Source organism: Sorex fumeus, unplaced genomic scaffold, assembly GCF_029834395.1.
Source record: "Sorex fumeus unplaced genomic scaffold, SorFum_2.1 ptg000110l, whole genome shotgun sequence".
Classification (NCBI taxonomy): Eukaryota; Metazoa; Chordata; class Mammalia; order Eulipotyphla; family Soricidae; genus Sorex; species Sorex fumeus.
This window is the reverse complement of record NW_026606167.1, coordinates 1,145,434-1,164,120: the sequence shown is the minus strand read 5'-3', so window position 1 is coordinate 1,164,120 and position 18,687 is coordinate 1,145,434. Positions and strand designations below refer to the sequence as shown.

At 65.0% G+C, this 18,687-nt stretch overlaps 2 protein-coding genes across 2 annotated transcripts; one reads left to right on the top strand and one right to left on the bottom strand.

The window, feature by feature from the left end:
* Positions 1-1,907: 1,907 nt before the first annotated feature.
* Positions 1,908-8,359, top strand: SLC6A18 (solute carrier family 6 member 18). The gene is made up of 12 exons (XM_056135090.1): positions 1,908-2,073; positions 2,885-3,025; positions 3,221-3,358; positions 3,602-3,783; positions 4,279-4,389; positions 4,792-4,904; positions 5,299-5,427; positions 5,883-6,039; positions 6,564-6,768; positions 6,856-7,015; positions 7,782-7,944; positions 8,201-8,359. The coding sequence occupies exons 1-12, from the start codon at positions 1,908-1,910 to the stop codon at positions 8,357-8,359; spliced, it is 1,824 nt and encodes a 607-aa protein (XP_055991065.1).
* Positions 8,360-10,404: 2,045 nt separating this feature from the next.
* On the bottom strand, positions 10,405-18,415 carry TERT (telomerase reverse transcriptase). Its single transcript, XM_056135087.1, has 16 exons — positions 18,171-18,415; positions 17,132-18,089; positions 16,776-16,971; positions 16,507-16,696; positions 15,163-15,342; positions 14,863-15,021; positions 13,998-14,093; positions 13,762-13,847; positions 13,392-13,505; positions 13,195-13,266; positions 12,275-12,463; positions 11,795-11,921; positions 11,541-11,602; positions 10,964-11,088; positions 10,636-10,773; positions 10,405-10,527 (listed from the first exon to the last, which is right to left on the bottom strand). The coding sequence occupies exons 1-16, from the start codon at positions 18,381-18,383 to the stop codon at positions 10,424-10,426; spliced, it is 3,009 nt and encodes a 1,002-aa protein (XP_055991062.1). The 5' UTR covers positions 18,384-18,415; the 3' UTR covers positions 10,405-10,423.
* Between the last annotated feature and the right edge of the window lie 272 nt (positions 18,416-18,687).

The following is an 18,687-nucleotide window of genomic DNA, read 5'->3' as shown; positions in this document are numbered from 1 at the left end:
ATGTGTGTCCTGCACCCAGCTGCCTCTCGCTCGCCGTCAGCCTCAATGTGGAGGATGGTGCATGCCTACTTGTGTCCCCCAGAAGGTGGCAGCTATAGCGTGGGGAGTCCCTGGTCTCAGGATCCTCCCCGCCCCCGTTTCCTGCTGCACACCCCTTCACTCAGGACCTGCCCTTGTGTGTCTCAAGGCAGCCGTGATCCCCAGACTAGTGGCCCGGAGACCCTTGACTAAGTCCAAGTCCTGTATGTCCAGCACACGCCCCACCCCCGCCCCCTTCCTGAGCTCCTGCCCCTTCAGCTTAATGAGTGCCGATCCATTAATCATTGCTCTGGCTGGGACAATGGTTCAATAAAACCCTGCTGGGTGAGTGGGCAGAATGCGCCCGGCCTGTTTCCTTGAGAGGATGTGGCATTAGCTGTGTGAATTTTTAGCCAGCAACAGGTGAAGCCAGTTACAGGGTAACCAGCTTTGGCTGCCGGGGTGGGGGGCCAGGCTTGGTGTTCCGAGTAAGGCTTGGGAAGGTTCCCTCATGCCAGCTAGCCACAAGCCACATCTTGACTCTTGCTGGGAACTGGAAGCTTGGTTTTGAGCTGTCTCCGTGTTCCACAGAAAACACCGGAAGACCAAGCTTCCCAGGATGTTCTGAGTAGAAGCTGAGGAGAAGGGGGTCCAGGCATCTTTCAGCCCTCAGGGACCTCCCTGCCACCCCTCCATGGAGGCTAAAGCCCCCATAGGCTTTTGTGTCTGGCACCGCCCACCCCCTGGCCATGGTGACCCAGAGAGAGTGTGACCGAGCAGGATGTGTCCATGCCATCGCATGCCCAGCTGTGCTTCCCAGTGGACACCTTCGCTGTGTCAGGGCCGTGGGCTCTGGACCCCCCTCCTCCCAGCTGACCCTCCCTGGGAAACGCTGCCCAGGCTCCAGAAACTAATCACGTCTGGACGGCGAGCAGTCTCTGCTCCGGGCCTTTCCCCCACTGTCCCTCCTACTCTTCTCTCATTTATCGTCTCACCCCAAATCTTTCAGAAACAGTCTGCAGGGTCCATATTTCTGGGACTGCCAACTGGACACGGGGGAGGGCGGTCCGGAGGGGTGCCTGTGGGCGGGACACTGACCAAGGAATCGTACAGGGGCTGGGCTGGACCCATCTGGTGACCCAATTCAGCCCAGGCCAGTCCAGCAGAAAGCCAGGGTGAGGGGACTCAGTCTGAAAAACCAGGCCTGCCAAGAAAGGGGTCCTCACACACAGCCCCAGCCCATCCTGGGCCCCCGAGGGAAGCAGGGGGCCAGGCAGCTGAGTGTTGGGGTGCTATGCCCACAGAGATGGGGATCTACACAAGAGGAACATTCAGTGGAGGAATCTGGATGATGCCATGACAGTTCATGCAAGGCAGGGTCGCAGCACCCGTCCCCCACCTGGACACCCACCCACATGTAACAGAGACTTGTGTGCCCCCACAGCACCTGCCCCCCAGCCCCTCTGGTCGCTGCATTGCTGGGATGGGGAAAATGCCGTGCACAGAGGTATGAGACTCACCTCCCCATGAGACAGGGGAGAAAGTCAGCCAGAGGGATGCAGGGTGTGTCTGTAGAAAACTAGAAATGAGGGCACAAGGGGCTGAGCACTGAGGCTTCTTAGAACTGGAAGAGTTGGGGATACCTTGGCTGAGGTGGGGCAGGGGGCCTGGGTGGCTCCCGCAGTCATGGGCCCAGTCCATCATGGTAATGAGCACGCGAATGGCTTTACAAGCCACCGGATGTGCCGTTGAGGGGGCCGTGGGGCACAGGGGCTCGGGGCAGCGGAGGGAGGCCAGGCTGGCGGTTACCAATTAACCGGCTCCTCCTGTTCCCTTTATACGGGAAGCGGTGTGGGTTCCTGGCGTTCCCTGCAGCCCCCACTGCGAGCATGGCCAGTGCCCCGGTGCCCGACTTGCTGAGTGAAAAAGGGGACACTGGGGTCGCGAGGCCCAAGTGGGACAACAAGCTGCAGTACCTGCTGAGCTGTGTGGGCTTTGCCGTGGGTCTGGGCAACATCTGGAGGTTCCCGTACCTGTGCCAGGCGCACGGGGGAGGTGAGCCACCCCACCCCCGCAGGCCTCGGCTCTGGGGGTGATGGTGCAGATGCGGGGGGAGGGAGGGCTTGGGGACCTGGTGGTGCCCAAGCCTCGCTTTGCGTGTACCTTCTCCCCTGGCAGGAGCCCCACACCTGCACCTTCCGCAGGCGAGCTGGGCTTGGGGTCCTCTCCTCACAGAGGGGGTGCTGGGCTGCCTGGATAGCATCCAGGAGCTGCCCCAGCCTTGGGACAGGTCTGATCTTTCCTGGGACCCAGGCCGGAAGGGCCCCAGAAAATGAGCCCCAAGGCTGCTCTGCTCCCGAGGCCTGCGGCTCTGAGACCCACTGGCTGTGCCCCACGTTATGTTCCTGGGCCTGGGAGGCTCATGTTTGTTTTAGAAGATGCTTTTGTAGAAGGAAATACGGGCCTCTTCCTTCCTCCTGGTCTCCTACCAGGACACAGGGTGAGCACCTGAGGCCTCCTGGCAGGGGCTCAGCCCGGGAAGGACAGACATGGGGCGAGGCCCCTGGGAGCTGAGAGGGTCTGTCTCACATCTCAAAGGCTGCTCTGGCTGTGGGGAGGGCTGGGGGTGGTGTCTGAGTGCAGACGCAGGGGCACCACCCGTCCGCGCCAGCTGCTTCCTGGGACAAAGGCATCTGTGTCGATGTCCCGGGCACCCAGGCCAACCCCCACACCGGCAATCACAGTGCCTGTGAACATTGAACAGTGACCGCCACCGGTGGCCACTCAATTCCTGAATTCCAAGGGCGTCAGCCCCAGCGGCACCTCTGGGGTCTCAGGATCCCGTGCCACTGCCCCGGCCTTGCAGGTGCCTTCCTCATTCCCTACTTCATCGCCCTGGTCTTTGAGGGGATCCCCCTGTTCCACATCGAGCTTGCCATCGGCCAGCGGCTGCGCAGGGGCAGCATCAGCGTGTGGAAGACCATCTCGCCCTACCTGGGTGGGGTCGGTACGTGTGTCCCCATGGCGCGACCCTAATGGGGGTCTCTCGGGCCTCAGGCAGGACCAGCGTGGGCACGAGGTGTGTCGTGGGGGTGCATGTGGGAGGCGGCCTCTGGGCTGCTGTGGCCAGGGAAGGGCTTCCCCACCACTGTCTGGGACAGCCGGAAGGGCCCCGAGGCCCGCTGACATGAGCACCCCACAGGCCTGGGCTGCTTCAGCGTGTCCTTCCTGGTCAGCCTGTACTACAACACGGTGCTCACCTGGGTGCTTTGGTACCTGCTCAACTCCTTCCAGCACCCATTGCCCTGGAGTACCTGCCCGCCCAACGCCAACCGCACAGGTGGGTCACGTGTCATCCCTGCTACCAGCTGGGAGTGCAGGCTGAGGGACATGGACCTCTCCGACGGCTTCTGCTGCCTGCTCGGGCGACTCTGACCCCCTGTGCCAGGCATGTGCTGTGGGGAGACCTGGGGGCTGGGCAGATGCCGAGCTTCTCCTCAGTCACCAGGTGTGCCAGCAGGGGCCCTACAGCTGGCACGGGCGTGTGGGTCTGAGGCCAGAGGCCCTGACGTGCCCCTTCCAGGGCTGGTGGAGGAATGTCGTAGCAGTAGCACCGTGAGCTACTTCTGGTACCGGCAGACACTGAACATCACGGCTGACATCAGTGACAGCGGCTCTGTGCAGTGGCACCTGATGCTCTCCCTGGTGGCCAGCTGGACTGTGCTGTATTTGTGTGTCATCAGAGGCATCGAGTCCACGGGGAAGGTGGGACCTTGCCCAGGGCAGCCAGCTCTGTCTGCTCTGGCCCTGGGGAGATCTGGTGGCTGCTGTCATGGGCGGAGGGGTGGGCACCCCTTTCTATGGGGGTGCTCCAACTGTCAAAGGAGTACTAAAGGGTTTCCGGCCCTCGAACCACATCTGTCTCTGGGCCTTTTCTTCTGGCCTTCCCAGCTCTTCCTGAAAGTGTTTTCTGCAGGCGGCTCTGCCCCATTGGGCCTCCCTGCTCATGCATGTTTGGAGCAGCTCTGGGTACCCCGTGACTTTCTGCCTCTTTCTGGGCTGTTGGTGCTGGTGACCTTGCTGGGTTCACCATCTCCATAGAGGCTTTGCGGCTGGGGCGGGGCTCGTAGGCGCTCATATCCGTAGCAGTGTACCCCAAGACCACAGCTGGGGCAGCCAGCGCCGCTCTTCTCCACCCCAATGCTGCCTGGGGTGGGTTCCCACATCTCTCTGGTGCCAGGCAAGGCCCCTGTCTCGCAGGCGATCTACTTCACAGCCCTGTTCCCGTACCTGGTCCTGACCATCTTCCTGGTGCGGGGGCTCACACTGCCGGGGGCGACTGACGGCCTGGTCTACCTGTTCACCCCCAACGTAAGTGGCTACGAGGGGACACAGCTCCCATCACGGCCTCTCATGCGCAGACCCCCCACATCTGGTCCCAACACCCACCTGGAGAAGAACCACGAGGCCCTGGGGCTGGCGGCCCTACCAGATGGTTCTATGTCACCTCACACTCCCTGACCAGAACTCTTAAGAGGCCCTCACAGCCCATTGCTCTGACCCCAGGGAAGGCCTCGGGGCACCCAGTGTGAGCCCCGTGAGCCCTGGGCACCTGGGGGTCTCCAGCCAAACTCCAGGTCTCTGAGCACAAAACTCAAGGTTCAGGAGCTTGGTCCCCGCCGCCCAGGGTCGGGCGCAGAGAGCCACCAGACATTTGTCTTCAGCGAAACCTGGAGAGTTCCAGGGCAGCTGAGTGTGCGCTGGCTCCCGCAGATGCAGATTCTGAGGAACCCCCGTGTGTGGCTGGATGCGGCCACCCAGATCTTCTTCTCTCTGTCCCTGGCCTTCGGTGGCCACATTGCCTTCGCCAGCTATAACCCACCCAGGTAGGGCCCAAGCAGGCTGCAGGGACGGCAGTTCAGGCCCAGGGGACACAGGACAGGCAGTCATGCATGGAGCAAGCGTGGCTCAATGCAGCCACACCCGGGCAGGGTCAAGCCCCAGACAAGCTGCTTGTGCACTTGGGTGTGGGGAGGTGGCTGAGTTCTTGTCCATGCAGTGTGCCTCCTCACCTGGAGAAAACCATGAGACCCCGCTGCACTCAGCCCTGGGCCTTGGGGGACCTGCATCCATAGTTGGGAAGGTCTGACCATTCTGAGACCCAAGAAGGGCCAGGCTGTAGGGTAGAGCCTGAGCAGTGAGGTCCCAGGCAGGCAGGGAATACAGAACCCCTGAGCTTCCTGCCAGGGGTCTAACTGGAGATGCTGGGGGCCGTTCCAGGAACGACTGCGAGAAGGACGCGGTGACCATCGCGCTGATCAACAGCATGACGTCCCTCTACGCGTCCATCGCCGTCTTCTCTGTCCTGGGCTTCAAGGCAGCCAATGACTATGGGCGCTGCTTGGATAGGTGAGTGGGGCCTTGGTAAACCCTGAGCTCAGGCCCTGGTGATGTGTGCAGAAATGGGGAGTCGGATGGCGCTGGAGCGATAGCACAGCAGGTAGGGCGTTTGCCTTGCAAGCAGCTGACCCGGGTTTGATTCCCAGCATCCCATAGGGTCCCCCGAGCACTGCCCAGGAGTAATTCCTGAGCGCATGAGCCAGGACTAACCCCTGTGCATTGCCGGGTGTGACCCCAAAAGAAAAATAAAAAGAAATGGGGTGTTGGTAATGCTTCCTGGGGTGTGAAGGCCGGGGGGGGGGGTGCCAGGTCTCTGATGGTGTCCACTGAGACCAGAATGCAGTCATGGAGGAGTTTCAGGAGGTCATAGGCAGCCCAGAGACATGGGCAAGGACAGGGGTACACTGAACGCATCTGGGCCCTCCCACCTGCCCCTCAGCCGACAGCCCCTCTGGTCACTGCAGGAACATCCTGGTCCTCCTCAACGCTTTCGAGCTGCCTGACCAGAGTGTGTCCCATGAGGCCTACCCCGCCCTGCTCACACACCTCAACGCCACACACCCTGAGCACCTGGCCAGGCTCCCCCTGGAGGTGTGCCACCTGCAGGACTTCCTGGACAAGGTGCCGGGGCCCAGGGTCACAAATGCCCCCAACTGCCAGGGTCCCCGTCTATGTGGAAAGTATATGTGTGGAGTGTCCCAAATGTGTGGTGAGTCCATCTGTGTGGGAGTCCCCCGTCTGTGGAGAATCCCCCACCTGTGGCAAGTCCCCCGTGTGTGTGGTAAGTCTCCTGTCTGTGTGTGGGTCCCCGTCTGTATGGGCATCCCTGTCTGTGTGGGCGCCCCGTCTGTGTGGGAGTTCCCATCTGTGTGGGCGTCCACCCTCGTCTCTGTGGGCATCCCAATCTGTGTGGTGAGTCCTTCTGTGTAGGCGGGACCGTCTGTGTAGTGAATCCTGTCTGTGTGGTTGAGTCCCCCGTCTGCGTGAGTCTCCGTCTGCGTGGAGCTCCTGACTGGTGAGCGGCCGTCTGTGTGGGAGTCCCCCTCTGTTTGGGTGTCCCCTGCCTGTGTGGGCCTCCCAGTCTGTGTGGGCGTCCCGGTCTGTGCGGTGAGGCCGTGTCAGGTGCCAGCCGGCGTGTATTGCAGAGTGCATCAGGCACAGGCCTGGCCTTCATCGTGTTCACGGAGGCCATCCTGCACATGCCCGGGGCGCCCGCCTGGGCCGTGCTCTTCTTCGGGATGCTCCTGTCCCTGGGCCTGTCGTCCATGTTCGGGAACATGGAAGGGGTCATCACGCCACTCCTGGACATGGGGGTGCTGCCCACGGGGATTCCCAAGGAGCTCCTGACTGGTGAGTGGCCGGCCCTCGGCGGCTCTGGGGCACACCCCACCCTCCCGGGGGGACCCCTCGGCACCTGCTCATCGGTGCTGTCCGCAGGGCTCGTCTGCCTGGTCTGCTTCCTCACAGCCACCTGCTTCACGCTGCAGTCGGGCAGCTACTGGCTGGAGATCTTCGACAGCTACATGGCCTCCCTCAACCTCCTCACCCTGGCGCTGCTGGAGGTGGTGGGCGTGGCCTTCGTGTATGGGCTGGAGCGGTGAGCGACCCCCAAACCCCGACGGACCCCTTCCTCATCCCGGCCCTCGGCCCCGCCCTCCCCCTCAGTCCCGCCCCTCACCTGACCCCCTGGCCCCGCCCCTCGCTCTCGGCCCCGCCCCTCGCTCTCGGCCCCGCCCCTCACCTGACCCCCCTGGCCCCGCCCCTCGCTCTCAGCCCCGCCCCTCACAGAGCCTTGTCCCGCCCCTCACCTGACCCCCCCTGGCCCTGCCCCTCGCTCTCGGCCCCGCCCCTCACCTGACTCCTGGCCCCGCCCCTCGCTCTCAGCCCCGCCCCTCACAGAGCCTTGTCCCGCCCCTCACCTGACCCCCTGGCCCCGCCCCTCACCTGACCCCTGGCCCCGCCCCTCGCTCTCGGCCCCGCCCCTCACAGAGCCTTGTCCCGCCCCTCACCTGACCCCTGGCCCCGCTCTCGGCCCCGCCCCTCGCAGAGCCTTGCCCCGCCCCTCACCTGACCCTCAGCCCCGCCCCATCCCGACCCTTCATTCAGCTCCATCCTCAGCCCCGCCCCCTCCGCTCCCCCCGTTTCGCGGTCCCGTGCCCCCTTCCCTGGCGGCCGCTTCTGTCATCATTCCTCATCCCCTTGGTCCGTCCTGCTCCCCAGTGTCTCCTGGACACCATGTGGACAGCTGACCTGGCACCGCCCGCCTCCCAGGACCCCTGTCCCCCGTGTCCACAGTCCGCCTCCCGCCCAGAGCGCCCTGTCCTGTCCTCTCAGTGGTGGCCGCCCTCCCGTCCCCTGCACAGGTTCTGCGCCGACGTGGCCTGGATGACGGGGCGGCGGCCCGGCCTCTACTGGCGGCTGAGCTGGAAGGTGGTCAGCCCCCTGCTGCTGTTGGTCGTGCTCGTGGCCTACGTGGCCCTCCTGGCGCAGACACCGCCCACCTACTGGGCCTGGAACCCCGACTATGTAGGTACCCTGCTCTGCCTGGAGGGGAGGATGTGCCTGGCTGCCCCGTGGGGCCGGGGTTGCTCTGCTGGATGCCTGACCTCAGGGGTCATTCCTGTGTTCCGGGCAGCTGCCACAGATAAGGGCCACCTGCTGCCCCCACGCGGGGCAGAGGGTCTCAGGCTGCCCAGGCGCTCCTCCCGGAGCACACTGTCCCGAGCCTGTGCCTCTGCCCACCCAGCCCTGACCCTCTGCCCATCACGCCATGTCCCTGCAGGAGAAGTTCCCTGGGCGGCAGGAGAAGTCCTACCCTGGCTGGGTGCAGGCCATCTGCGTGCTCCTGTCCTCCCTGCCCGTGCTGTGTGTTCCTGCCGTCGCCCTGACCCAGCTGCTCACTCGCCGCAGAGGGAAGCACCAGGACGGTGGAGCCAGCTGAGGGGAAGGGGTGGGAGGGACAGGCGCCCCCGACAGACAAGCTCCATTACACGCGTGTCCCCACTTCAGGCCCATTGGCCGTGGTTGCTTCCCCCACCACGCTGCGCCCGGATCCAGCTCCATCACCACCCGGGACCACTCTCCTGATGGCTGGGAGTCCGTTAGTCCTGCACTGTGCAACCTGGGAGTCATGCGAGGCACCTGATCAACTGTGGAATAGGGCAAGGCTTGAGAGGCCCCTGCTGTGTCCCATGGGTGGGGTCCCCAGTCACACCACTCAGCATCACACACCCATTCCTCCCTCTCACCCCTCCCTCTCTCCCTCTTCCCTCACTGTTCCTCAGACCACCCAGCCCTCACAGCGGCTCACACACACTTCCACTCCCCTCCCTCCCCCACACCCACTCTGGCCAGTGCTCTCCCTTGGCTCTCCAGCTGGGTGACCAGGGCCTACACAGCTCCATGTGCTGGGTCTTCTGCCTGCCTCTGCCAGTCCGCCCACCTGGATGATCCTGGGTGTGCATTCGCTCCATGCAGCGCTTAGACCGAAACCTTCCCAAGGCACAGGCACTGTCCAGGGTCCTGAAAAGTTGTAGACCAAGTCCGTGTGTCCACATGGGCCTCTGGCATCAACCCACATTGGGAACCACCAGGATGCCCCATACCTCATGCTCTATCAAGCCCAGGATGTACCCCATCCCTGCCCTACTGTCATGGCCAGTCCCGTGCCTGGCCCTGCCCCGTGGGCCCACCTTCCTCCAGCGTGGAGCTCCTAGGATTGTACCAGGCCACAGGTACTAAATACCCCCCAACACACCAGCTGTGACCCCCCAGGCACCCCCAGCCCCCTGGTGACGCCAGGACCAGGACACCCAGCAGCCCCTTACCCCACTGGGTCAGGCACTTGCGGCTGTGCAGAGGGGCCCTTCTGGTGCAGGGGGACACGTCCTGCATCTTAGTGTGTTTATGACCCCTCAGACATGCCGGGCATGAGGTGAGGGCACACGGGCATCAGGATATTGGCATGGAAAGGGCTCAGTTCAGCACACTGATGTTGGCACTACCATCTGCATTAGGCCACCAACTGTGAGCCAGTGTCCACGTGTCAAGGGCTGGCAGGAGTGCGGTGGATGCTTAGGTTTAGGGTGTTGACAGGAGAGGAGCACCAGGGGCTTAGGGTCAAGCCCCCAAGCAGGCAGGTCCCTGGAGGGGAGGCCATCCCCTGCAGAGCAGGCTGGCAAGAGGGGACAGGCCAGCAATGACCACTGGGCCAGGCATCCGCGGTGTCCCCAGGGGCCGGTGCCATGCAGAGGGGCCCTTCTGGCACAGGGGGACACCTCCTGCATCTTGGTGTGTTTATGACCCCTCTCGGACTTGGACCGGCCATAAACTGCTGCGGGCACCTGGGTGTGGGCAGTGCTGGCACCAGGGCACTGCTGCGTCAGCGTGTGACCAAGGGCAGTTAGTGCCAGGTCCATGCCAGAACTTCCATCCCACTGCGCTGACTCCACAGCTCTGCTTCAGGGTTCTGCCAGCAGGAGTCCTCGGGAACCATAAGCTACAGGTTCCCTGCGCGCGCCCCCGCCCCCTGCATGCTGTGGCCAGACCCTCCTGGAAAGGTCGGCACCTGCACTCCAGGGAGCAGGGCAGCAGAAATGGGCACTGAAGGGCCCAGACCCGCTGTCGTCCGCTCCAGGTGTGACGCCTCACTTGCCATTCCTTCCTCTCAGCACACCCCACCCAGTGACCCTCGCAGAGGACCCAGACCCCCTCCCCCCCCCCCCCACACACATACGCCCAAGGCAGCACACACCATCACACATTAATTTGGACATCAGAACTGTCAACATGTTCCTGGTGTTCCGGGGGCAGCAGAGAGCGTGAGTGGGGCAGAGGCCAGGCTGAGGAGCATCTGGGCAGGGATGCTGGAGGCTGCCCCAGAGCTAGCCGGAAGGTGACCCTCCAGGCACGGCTGTAGCCACCAGGGAAGGGAGTGACAGAAACTCCTGAGTGATGCTGGATCCCTACTGAGGGCTGGGCACCGTGGCCTGGGGGGCAGCGTGGCTCAATCTAGGATGGTCCTGAAGTCGGCGATCAGGGCAGGGCAGGATGCTGCGTCCAGGGCGGCCAGCGTGGCCCGTGGAAGCTGCCGGCGCAGCTCCTCTTGGGCTATGAGGGAGGAGTAGAGGCTTGACCTGGAGACCGGAAGGGGGACCCGGGCCCAGGGAGACATTGTCAGGGGTGGGGAGCGGGTTGCGGGCTGCCAGCATCCCTCACCTGCGCGGAGGGGCCCCAGCAGGCGGCAGTAGGTGGCCGTGTGGCGGCCCAGCTTCAGCAGGAAGGCCCTCAGGCACAGCCACTGTGCTGCTTCCTGCGGGAACAGGCCCGAGGCTCCCGGCGCCCCCAGTGACATTCCTGGGACACACGGAGACTGAGGCCCTGCCCTGCCGCTCTCTCAGGGGCACCCAGCACTAGCACCCTGGGCTGACCACCAAACACCTCCCTGTCCACAAGGTCCCCTAGGCCCAGCTACCCCCAACCTAAGGAGGCTGAGAGCTGGCCAGGGGTGGGCAGGGGCGGGACACAGGCTCCCTGGCCTGCACACCTGGGTTCCGGGCACACAGGAGGGTGTGGCCGTGGGCAGCAGTGTCCCACACCAGCCGGAGGAAGAAGCCGGGGTTCTGGTGGACGCCCTGGCCAAACGGGAGCTGCAGGACGCAGGCGTGGAACCTGAGGGGCACAGGGGTGGGGCGGGGCGAGGTGTGGGCGGCGCGGCGGGGGCAGGGGCCGCATTGGTCTCCAGGGCACGGTGGAGCTCTGCCGGCGTCACCATGGAGGCCAGGGCAAAGTCTAGTCTCCTGAGGAAACTGGGCACTCGACCACAGGGAGGGGCCCCGGGGCCGGGGTCACCCACCGACCCCAAGCTTCCGGAGATGCCCTCCCTCCTGCCAGGGGCCAAGACCTGCCTTCAGGCCTCCCCGGCAGGTATGCAGGCCCCCACGCCCAGGCGGGACACAACAACCCTACTGTCCACCTCAGCCCCAGGCCCGGGGGAGGGCAGAGGGAGCACAGACGTGTGGAGCGGGCAGGCCCCTGGATGGACACAACAGAGAATAGCCAGGGGAAGGCAGGGACAGCCCCTGTGCTGCGGTCTCTGCTGACCCCTGGTGGCCAGGCCCTACCTGTAGGCCTGCAGCAGGAAGATCTTGTAGATGGCCGTGTAGACTGTGGGCAAGGAGTTCACCTGCGACAGGAGAGAAGCTGGGCAGGGAGGGCAGGACCAGCTCTCCTGGGCAAGGACCTCAAGTGGCACACGCCTGCACGCACACACGTGCACATGCGCACACACCCTGCTGCACCCTTTGCACATAGCAGGGGCCTGACCCGTGCTCCCGCACCCTCTCACATGCCACGGCAGGCCCAGGAGCCCACTCACCTGCAGGTCCAGGAAGAGCCCATGGCACTTGAGCCGCAGGACCTGGAGGAGTTTACGCCGCATGTTCCTGCCAGGTTTGTGGCCCTGGGAGAAGGCGAGGCTGGCGCGGATGGACGTCTGGGCGTAACTGCAAGGGGGCAGGGGTCCCTGACTGCCCTAGGGATGCGGGCGGGGCCTGCCAAAGCTCAACACTGCCCCCATATCACCACATGCATACACACAAGCAAGCACATGCATGCGCGCGCACATACACGGGGCCCCACGTCCGTACCCGATGCACTTCACCTGACCCTGCCACGTCCCGGGGCTTCCCAGCCGGCACCCAGGTTCTCCTGGGCCAACCTCTACACTCACGCTGCACTGAGAACACTCTGGAACCATGCAGTACCCAGCTGCTGGGAGCTGGACTCCCCAGGCCCCTCCCCCACACGCCAGCACACCCGGTGTCAACTTGAGGGGGCTCGTCCCACAAACCCCTACCTGGAGTAGTCGCAGCACACCTCCAAGCTGCGCGTGTCCAGCAGCAGGCCACACCAGGGGAACAGGCAGTGGGCCGGGAGCTGGTGGGGCACCACGGCCCCCAGCTCGCCTGCCTGCACAGGGAAGTTCACCAGCGTCTTCTGCGGGCTGGCAGTGCAGCCATACTCGGGGACCCCGCTCAGCAGCGTCCTGCGGGAGGAGGCACTCAGCTCTCCACGACAGCACACAACTGGCAGCGTACACGGTGATTTATGGGCGAAAGCGTACACGCATGGCGGTGCACTGAGACAGTGTGCCCGTGTGGCAATTGTGTGTCACATCACGTGTGGCAGTGCGAATGTCCAAGCACGTGGGCAAGTGTGTACGCGTGGCAATAGTGTGCATCAGCGTGTGTGGCTGTTCACATGGCAGATTACACATGTGGGGGACAGTATGCTGTGTGGCACTACATGCATGTAACAAGCATGTGCATATCAGAGTACATGTGTGCAAATGACTGCATGTCACAGTGGGCACACACGACTTTGCAGCAGCAGCAGTGGAAAGGGGGTCAATTTGGAGTGGTCACTGCAAGGGTCTGGTGGGAGGTGGCAGAAGTGGACACAGAAGAGGAAGTGGGTGGCTGGGCTCTCTCGGACACATGCAGCAAGACCAGATCCACCTGGGGGTGTCCCAAGATGCCTAGTTGAGTGGCCCCCGGCCAGCCTGAGAAGGGAAGGTCCCCACCCATGACACTTCAGGTGAACACTGGGCTTAGGGGAGGGGACCCCACACCAGCTTTCGGTCCAGTGTCCTGCCCCTTGTGTGCGCCGAGTCCTCCCAGTCTGACAGCACACAGAAGGGGTGGACACCAGGGTCTGGAGGTAGGACTATGCCATGTGGCCAAGCAATCGAAGACCACGGAGACACTGAGGCCTCACCTGAGAAAGGCCTTGGCCTGGGTCAGGTGTGGGGTGACCAGCAGGAAGTCGTCCACCAAGCGCAGGAGCAGCCTGCAACGAGGCCAGGTGGTGGCTGAGTCAGATGGGTAGAGGACGCATCCAGCCCCCCACCACAGGGTTTTGTCCCCACCCCACCCCAGACTCCTGCCCGGCCCTGGCAGGGACACATCCCGTACCCATCCTGCTGGGTCCCGGCAAACAGCGTCTCCTCCATGTGGCCGTAGCAGAGGCTGCAGAGCAGCGTGGAAAGGATGGAGCCCTGGGGGATGCCCTGGCACTGCACATAGTACCTGACACAGGGACCAAGAGTGGGCAGTGTCCTCGTACACACAAGCAGACGGTACAGCACTTGTGGCCAGACACACTTCGACACGCAGAGACAAGCAGCACTCGCCACCACCCTGCCCGGGTCTGTCCTGTCCCTAGCCCAGCAGCGCCCCAAGTCCCCGAGCTGGGGGTGGGGGTGAGAAGCATGGGGGGAAGGCAGGGGAAGTTAATCCCAGAGCAGCTGGAACCTGGGTGGACAGCGGTGGGCCCCCCACTCACTTGTTCCTGATCCTTATGACGTGATTCCGCAGCAGGTGCAGGAAGAAGTCAAAGAGGCGGCCGCTAGCCTCATTCAGAGAGAAGCTCTGATGCAAGAGGGGAAGGGGAGGACAGTGAGGCCAGCAGACGGTGACCCAGGGGCCAACTCAACCGCGCCTCGGGTGCCTCTGCCTGTCCCAGCAGGGACACAGCCACCACAGTCCCGGGCGCGCCCACCCCCCCGCACGGCCCCCTACCTGCTCCACCAGCACAGCGTCCCGAAGCGAACCAGCCTCCTGCAGCTGCTGCACAAACTGACTGAGGTAGGGCCGGAGGTCCGCCAGCGTGGACACCTGCAGCAGACGTGGTGAGGGGCTGCTCCCACACTGTCCCAGGACCCCAGACAAGAACTTGGACTGCAGAGCCCGCGTGGGGGAGGGAGGCAGGGCCATATATCAGGAAGCAGTGACTGCTTTGGGCACTACCCTCCGTCCCCACCAGGTGTGCCACACCCCAGGAGACACCTGCCGGCTGGTGGGCAGCAGACCTGGGGCATGAGAAGGGGTCCCTACCACACAGGACACCCCGCGAGTGACAGGGCAGGAGTGTGGTAGGCACTTAGGACACCCCCCAACTCAGGGCATCTGGGGGCTACTCGTGTGTGTAGGGAGCCCCCCCCCCCCGCCAGGGCCGTGGAAATGACCTCCACAGATGGCCACGGGTGCCTGGTCCTGGACAGCACCATCATACAACCAAGGGCCCCTACCACCTTGCTGCCCTGTGCCCAGGTCAGCCAAGAACCACTCCCATGGTCCAGCACACCCTGGAGACACACAGGAATCCCTGCAACCAGGCAGACCCACAGACCACGGCGTGTGCGTGACAGCACACGCACATACCCGATGTGCTATGTGCACCGTGGCACACGCCAGACATGCAACATCACAGGCACCATGGCACACGCCAGACACGCAAAATCACAGGCACCACAGCACATGCCACGTGCCAGATACCCCCGGTCACACGCTGTCATGGCCAGGTTGTGTCATGCACCACGTGCTTCAGCTGCCGTGCGACTCAAGAATGCCCACAGGGATAGACCCACAGCCCCCCAGTTCTTACATTTGTCTTGAAGGCCCTGCGGGCAAGCCCATGGGGGCCTCCCTGGACCACCGCATACCGGCGCTCACAGTAGGTGCCGTCACGGGGCTGAAGCGCTCTGGCGACTACCTGCACCACCTTGTCCTGAGGGAGCGTGTCGTAGGCCCCTGTCACATCTACCTGGCGAGCAGGAATGAGGGGCCTGGGCAAAGGCTCCGGTTGGATGAGGGAACCCAGACCCCACACCAGGACATGACTGGCCTGGGGCACAGCACCACCCCTGGGGGGTGAGCACCCGGGCCCCCTGGGGGTAGCACCCACCTTCACGAACCACAGCTGGGGTGCAGGGTCCTGGGACCGCTGGCGCAGGGCAAAGTCCCGCCAAGCCCTGAGGATGTCATCCAGGCCCAGCACGGAGGATCCCAGGAGGCTGGGGTGCTGCATACGCTCATAATTGAGCGCCCCAAACAGCGTCCTCACCTGAGAGGCAACATGTGTGGCCTGCAGGATGCAGGGGTGGGGGTCAGACACCAGATCTCACCCCCACGGGAGGCAGGGCAGGGTAAGAGATGCCCAACCCCCCCCCCCACGGAAGGCAGGGGAGGGAAAGAGGGGCCCGACCCCACACCCATGGGAGGCAGGACAGGGTCAGACACCCGACCCCCACTCATGCGAAGCAAGATGGGGTGAGAGACACCCTAACCCCCACCCACAAGATGCCGGACAGAGTCTAAGACACCCGACCCCACACCCACGGGAGGCAGGATGGGGTCAGACACCCGACCCCCACCCATGGGATGCAGGATGGGGTCAGAGACACCCGACCCCACTCCCACAGGAAGCAGGGCAGGGTAAGAGATGCCCGACCCCACACCCACGGGAGGCAGGATGGGGTGGGAGATGCCCAACCCCACACCACAGGAAGCAGGGCAGGGTAAGAGACACCCGACCCCCACCCACGGGAGGCAGGACGAGGTCAGACACCTGACCCAATACCATGGGATGCAGGACAGGGTCAGAGACACCCAACCCCACAGCCACGGAATGCAGGACGGGGTTGACCGACCCCCCACCACGGGATGCAGAACAGGGGCCAGAGACACCCAACCCTACGATGCAGGACAGGGTCAGACATCCGACTCCACACAGGATCCAAGACAGGTCGGAGATGCCCAACCCCCACAACCAGGTCTGACCCAGGAGCCCCAGTTTATCTTCGTATGTGACTGGCAGTGAGCTTCCCACTCAAAACAGCTCTGCTCTCACTGGGGACAGTGGTCACCCCTGGTATATCGGGTGCTCCAGCTCATGGCTGCTGCCACCAGCCCTAAGGGAAGGGACAGACGGGACACCTCAAGCCTCTTGGGGCGGGGTTTATGGGGGGCATCAGCGGTCTATGAGGGGGTCTGGGATCTATGGGTGAGTCCAGGGTTTCTACAGGGTGGGTCTGGGGCTCTGTGTGCATCTGATGTCTCTAAAGACGAGTCTGGGGTTATGAGGTGGGGCCTGGAGTCTCTACGGGGAGGATCTGGGGTCATGAGGTGGGGTCTAGCCCGTGGCTGCTACTGTTCAGGACCTGGGCTCGAAGGCCCATGACTCAAAGCAGCCTCTACCCAGTGACAGGAGGTGACCTCAGTCCCCCCCCCGCCCCCCCTCCCCCGCTGCTGTCAGGCCCTTCTGTTCTCCACCGAGGCCCGTGATGCCCACCACACTGTCGGTGCTGACAATGGGCCGCAACCCGTTGGCCTTGGGCAAGAAGCGCAGCCTGGACGTGGGCAGGGCAGGCCTGGCCGCTCGAAACTGCTGAACCTCAGCCTTTGACATCCTCCGCAGCTGAGCCCGAACCAGGTGCTGCCTGCAAGAGAGTCTAGGCTGGGGCCCCACGGCCAAGAGCGGGAGGGAGATGGCAAGGGACGGCGCGAGCAGGCAGGTACCTCATGCCGATGCTCTGCAGCTCGTTCCACACACACTTCCGGTAGAAAAAGAGCCTGTTCTTCTGGAACGTGGTCTCCGTGACGTAGAAGAAGGCTCTGAGCAGGGCCACGACGTAGGTGTCCAGCAGCCAGCCCAGCAGGCAGGCGAGGATGGCCTCCCGGCGCCGGTGCTCCGGGGCAGGGACACAGTGCGCCCCTGCGGCAGAAAAGGCGTTCACCGGCCTGCGCTGGGCCGGGGAGACCACAGCGGCCCTCTCCGTGCGCAATGCCCAGACCTCTCCCAGCTCCTGCTGCACGCGGTGTCCACTGCCCTCCCGGGGACAGGCATGCCACGCTGCGCCAGGGGCGCTTCTCACCTGGGCGGGCGCATAGCCAGGAGCAGTCCCGCACCCTCATCTTCCACATCAGCTCCTGCGCCGACAGCCGCGCGCACTTGTCCAGCGACACAAACTTCCTGACGGTGCGCAGGAAGCGGCGCTCATTGTGCCGGGACCCCCAGAGGCTGGCGGGCACCAGGCGACGCAGACAGGCGCGTAGGAGCGCGTACACCTGCCAGCGGGGGCTGTGCTGCTGCAGGAGCTGCAGGAGCGGCCGGGGAGCCGCGTCCGCGCCGGGGGCGGCGGGCACAGGGCAGTGCGCACGGAGGAGCGCGCCGTAGGGGCACCTGGCGTGGTTGGCCAGCAGCTCGCGGAACAGCGGCCGCATCCGCCTGTAGCGCGGGGGCAGGCGGTGCGGCGCGCGGGGATGCGCGCCCAGGAAAACGGTCCGCACCAGCGCGCCTGCCCCGGCCAGGGAGGGCGGCAGCGTGCCCAGTGGGAAGGTGGCGGGCAGCCGCTCCCCCGCGCCCGCGCTGTACAGGAAGCGCCGGGCCTCAGCGCGCAGCCGGGGCCGGGGGGCCTCCCGGGGGTCCGAGCGCGCCACGGGCGCTGCGCGGCCGCTGCGGGGCCTCTCAGGCGACGGCGCCCACGCCCCCGCGCCGCCCCGCCCCCAGCCCGCGCACAGATCGTAGAGCGGTGCCCCGCACACCTGGTAGGCGCAGCCCGGCGGCACCAGCAGGTAGAGCGCGCAGCGCGCCAGCAGGTAGGCGAGCACGGCGTCGCCCAGCCGGCTGAGCAGCAGCGCCCACGCGCCGCTCCCGCGCAGCGTCTCGGCCGCCGAGTTGGGCAGGAAGCTGCGCACGTTGGCGGTGAAGGCCAGCGGCGGCTCGCCGTGCGCCTCGTCCCGCAGCGCGAAGCCGAAGGCCAGAACGTTCCTCGCGCCGCGCTCGCACAGCCGCTGCAGCACCCTGGCCAGCAGCTCCTTCAGGCTGGACTCCTGCGGGAGGGCGCGGGCTGCAACTCGGGGCGCCGCGGCCGCGAACCCCCCCGTCCCCGCGCGGCCCCCGCGCCGGCTCACCTGGCGGAAGGTGGGGGCGGGCGGCGGCGGCGCGTCCCAGGGCACGCACACCAGGCAGCGTGCCACCAGCTGGCGGAAGGCCGCCGGGTCCCCGCGCCGCACCAGCCGCCGGCCCTCGGGTCCCAGGCGCCGCGCGAACGCCGCCAGCGGCAGCACTTCGCGGTAGCGGCCCCGCAGCAGAGCGCGCACGGCCCGGCACCGCATCGCGCGCATCCCGGCGGCCGGCCCGCACGTGCGCGCCCCCCACGGAGAGGCGAGGGCGGGGCCCTGCAGGCGGCGTGGCCAGTGTGTAGGGGCGGGGCCTGCGCGAGGAGCGGGCCAGGGAAGGAAGGGGCGGGGCCTTACCCGGGGAGGGCGGGCCAGCGTAATGGGCGGGACCTGCGCTGGGATAGCGAGCCAGTGCGGGAAGGAACAGGGCCTGGGCGGGGAAGGGGTTGGGCGAGGCCGGCGCGGAAGGGCGGGACCAGTGCAGGAATGGGCGGGGCTTGGAAGGGGCGGGACCAACGCGGAAGGGGCG